This window comes from Dendrobium catenatum, unplaced genomic scaffold (assembly GCF_001605985.2).
Source record: "Dendrobium catenatum unplaced genomic scaffold, ASM160598v2 fragScaff_scaffold_1297, whole genome shotgun sequence".
In the NCBI taxonomy this organism is placed as follows: Eukaryota; Viridiplantae; Streptophyta; class Magnoliopsida; order Asparagales; family Orchidaceae; genus Dendrobium; species Dendrobium catenatum.
The window spans coordinates 1451842-1455630 of NW_021319759.1; the positions used below are offsets into that span (position 1 = coordinate 1451842).

At 34.5% G+C, this 3789-nt stretch overlaps 1 protein-coding gene across 1 annotated transcript in view; it reads left to right on the top strand.

Annotated features, from left to right (window-relative positions):
- Window positions 1-3162, top strand: part of LOC110110963 (SH3 domain-containing protein 2-like) — an 11789-nt gene extending 8627 nt beyond the window's left edge. Inside the window, exons 2-4 of the mRNA XM_028699466.1 lie at window positions 2675-2785; window positions 2860-2929; window positions 3005-3162. Of these exons, the coding sequence (XP_028555299.1) occupies window positions 2675-2785; window positions 2860-2929; window positions 3005-3162 (339 nt within the window). The remainder of the gene's footprint in view (window positions 1-2674; window positions 2786-2859; window positions 2930-3004) is intronic.
- Window positions 3163-3789: the final 627 nt, after the last annotated feature.

The following is a 3789-nucleotide window of genomic DNA, read 5'->3' on the forward strand; positions in this document are numbered from 1 at the left end:
ATTGAATTAGGCCTAACTTTAGTCCATCTTTGATTCCATTCTTTAAATGTAGTAGTTTGAGAGGTTAAAATGATTTAGTCATACATCAAATAATTGAGAAAAATATTAATTAAAAAATCCAAATGGTTGGCTTTCATCTATAGGATTTAGCTTTTGGGTTGAAAACATGTTTAACCATTGGTGCATTCTGTCAACTATAATCTTTTGTTGGTTTTATACTCCCTAATATAAGAATCTCCCAAAACTTTTATCTTGATCCTCTAAAATCAAGAGCAATATGAAGCGTAATTTGTCATTTAAGCGAGTTAAGATGCCATGATGTTCTGAGAATTGTTCTGTATTTTTTTTTTCTTTTGCCTTAATTACTATCATTTCTAAGTTGATATCAATAAAGTATAATAAGATCTATTAGCTTAGATGTGTGACATCTAGTTTAGTCCTGCATTAGAATTGGAAATTTTTTGGCATAGGAATGCCAAGTTTTTGGTGTTATAAGTTCAAGGTTTTTCATTGAACATGAGTTTAGCCATTAGTTTATTTAGTTTAACTGTGGTCCTTTTAATAAGTGGCATCACAACCAATGGTTTGATTGAGATCAAATGTCTCATGCAATTGGTGGCTCCATTAGACTTTCTTGTCTACAATTGTGGTCGAGCAAGGATGAGCAAGTTCCAAGGGCAAGCAGCAAGCCGCTCCCATGATGGATCCGTGTTGTTGAGTGAGCTCTTCATGCATGCTACTTAATAATGATGAAAGCTTCCATTTGAGGGAAATTATACTTGATGTGGAGACCTTTCATGTGACTATGTGTGGGAGAGATTGTTAATGCATGTGATAGTGTTGAATTTTATATCATATTGGTTGGTTGGAAAATGTTTTAGGGTAGAAGTTCCAAGTTGCTAGCCTTCACTCGTAAACTTAATTTTTTGAGTTGAAAATGAGTTTGACCATTGGCATTTTGAAAAATATTTTGGGAATGCCAAGTTACTAACTTTCATTTTTAAATTTAAGCATTTGCGTTGAAATTGAGTTTGACCAATGGTGTATTTTGATACCCCATTGATTCACATCCTCCTAATAGATTAAGGTGCTATTTGGTTTGCTAAAAAATGAATGCAATGTAAAATGAATATTGTGTAAAAAGATTACTTTGGAGTTGTTTGGAAGACTGTAAAGTAAATTTAGGTGAATGCTTTATTTTATTTGGTTTGAAGTTAAATGAATGCAGTGTAAAGTCGAAAGATGATGGCTACCGACGGGTGGCAGCGGCGGGTAACAGCGGTGGTTGGCGACGGTGATGGCTAACGGTGGCCGATGGTGGTGGTTAGCGGGGGCCATCAGTGGTGGCCGGTGTTGGCTGATGATTGTGGTGGTGGCCGGTGGTCGGTGGTGGCGGCTAGTGGTTGGTGACCGTGGCCGACGGTGATGGCAGCGACTGATGGGTGGCAGTGATGGTGGCTGGGGGCGGGTGGCGGCAATCAAGCGACCTTTCTTGCGATGTAATTTGTTCTCGCTTAAAATTGGGCAAATTTGATTTACTTAAAAAATGAACTAGATGGTTTATGTTACATTACTTTGCATTCCTTTTTCATCCAATCAAATGTCAAAATTTTCAAAACCCTTGCATTTGGAATAGTTTACACTTACGAGGAATCTAACCAAACAGCCCCTAAGTACTCATGCATAAATAATACAATAATCTTTTTTATTTTGGACTAGTGTATATTTCTTGCTAATGAGATTATGTTCAAAATTATTCATATTATCTTCTAACTTATTGTGGTTCTTTGTAAGAGTTGGTCTTTCAATCCATGTTAGTCAGAACAGTGTGAGATTTACGTGCTTTGTGTAACCTGAAAGTTTATGAATTAAAAGTCAAACTCCAAATTATTTATAAGTTGCTATATTTTTTGTAGTTCTATATTTTCTCATACCTTCATCATTTCAATGTGTTTTGATGAACAAAATTGAGCATCATCTTGCTCATAGCTTATACTAAAGTTTGTATCAGATAAGGACAATTTGTTTTAGTTTTAAGTGTCCAAAAGCATTTGCATCCCAATTTCAGAAGTATGTTCAAACACTTGTTCGGTTGAAACTGAAATAAAAGTGAGTTCTTATTCTTGAGGCTCACCTTCAAAAATGTGAAAAAGGGTTTCAATCTTGAGAGGTAGGAAGCGATATTACTTTTAATATAAATAAATAATAGTAAATTAATGGGATGGTAAATAATTATTAATTTAACTTATAATAATGATTAAGCAGTGAAGAAGAATTAATAGGAGAGTGAGTAGAATTGAAACTCTTTGTAGTCCCTACAAACATAGAAACTAAGCTCAAAAGAAGCGAGTTCAAGCCAAATAAATAAATGTCGCTACAATTCACTTTGGTGGGATTCACACTGAATACTATCAAATACATTCAATGAAATAAATTTGGCCTAAAAGATCAAGATAAAATAATTTTAGTTTCTGTCTGACGGCCATTTCAGGCAATGCTGAAATTTAAGGTGGAGATTAGGATTTAGGAGTAATTTGAAGTAGTCATTTCTTGTTTCCAACTTTTGTGTGATATCCTCTGCTGTGAACCATTATACTTAGGTGGATTATCCTCAAAGAAGAAATGAATGTCCTTATAAATCTAATGCTTTTTGTATTGAATGATATTATTTCAGGCTGTCCTAAAACAATTTTATGGAAGCTCTGACAACATTGTTACGGATGACTTTGAACTCCAGCAACACCAGAAACTTGAAAAGCTATTTACCTCAACACGCACAGCAAAGGTTAGCAACTTTCTCTTTTAATTTGAGATATTTTTTGGTTTATTTCTCAAATAAGTTTATGCATCTCATTTCAGCATTTCCAAAGGGATTTAGTGCGTGGTGTGGAAGGTTATATTGTTACTGGATCCAAGCAAGTTGAAATAGGTACGTCACACAAGGTGTTCCTCTTCTTTTCTTTTTGGTAACTGTCATGTTTATGCCGGAAGGTATGCTCTGCAGGTACCAAATTATCTGAAGATAGCAGGAAATATGGTGTTGATAATACTTGCACAAGTGGCAACACTCTTTCAAAAGCTGCATTAGATTATGCTAGGGCCCGTTCTCAGATTGAAAAGGAACGTGGAAACTTATTGAAGGCATTTGGTGCACAGGTTTGACTGCATATCCGTTACTTGATGTATCTAAAAACTGCCTTAGGTTTTCATGTTTTTCTTTTTTGCGCCCACTTTGACAAATCAAAAGAGATCCCATTGCTCTTAATTTTTCAAAATTACCTCATATGAAGTATGTAAATGGGCTGGTGACACGATACAAAACACAATAGATACCGGGATACCACATAGAATGGATTAATGGAATACTAGTTAGTTAGGATAGCACCTGCGAAACAGATTCATATAGATACATAAATAAGAGCAGAAATAAAGCAAACAAAATAACTAACTGCTCTAGAATGAGGTGATGGAATTTAAAGTGAAAAATTATTTATCATTCAAAATATGTTGTTAAGAGAGGCAAAATGGAATTAATGAGTTGAGCTAAACTTAATTTGAGATAAGATTCTCATAGAAGCTTTATGATAGTCTAGAAATATATCACAATTGAATAGGAGATTTGGTGATTGGGTCGGTGGGTGCAGAAGGTCGTTAAAAATGTGTTTTTAAAGAGTAACAAAAAGGAAAGTTTCTAATTAGGAGTATTGCTTATGAAGAATTAAGTAGATGGAGCATACTTAAAATTTAATTTCAAAAGGAACAAAAATGCTTGAAAGAATCATGTTTTAA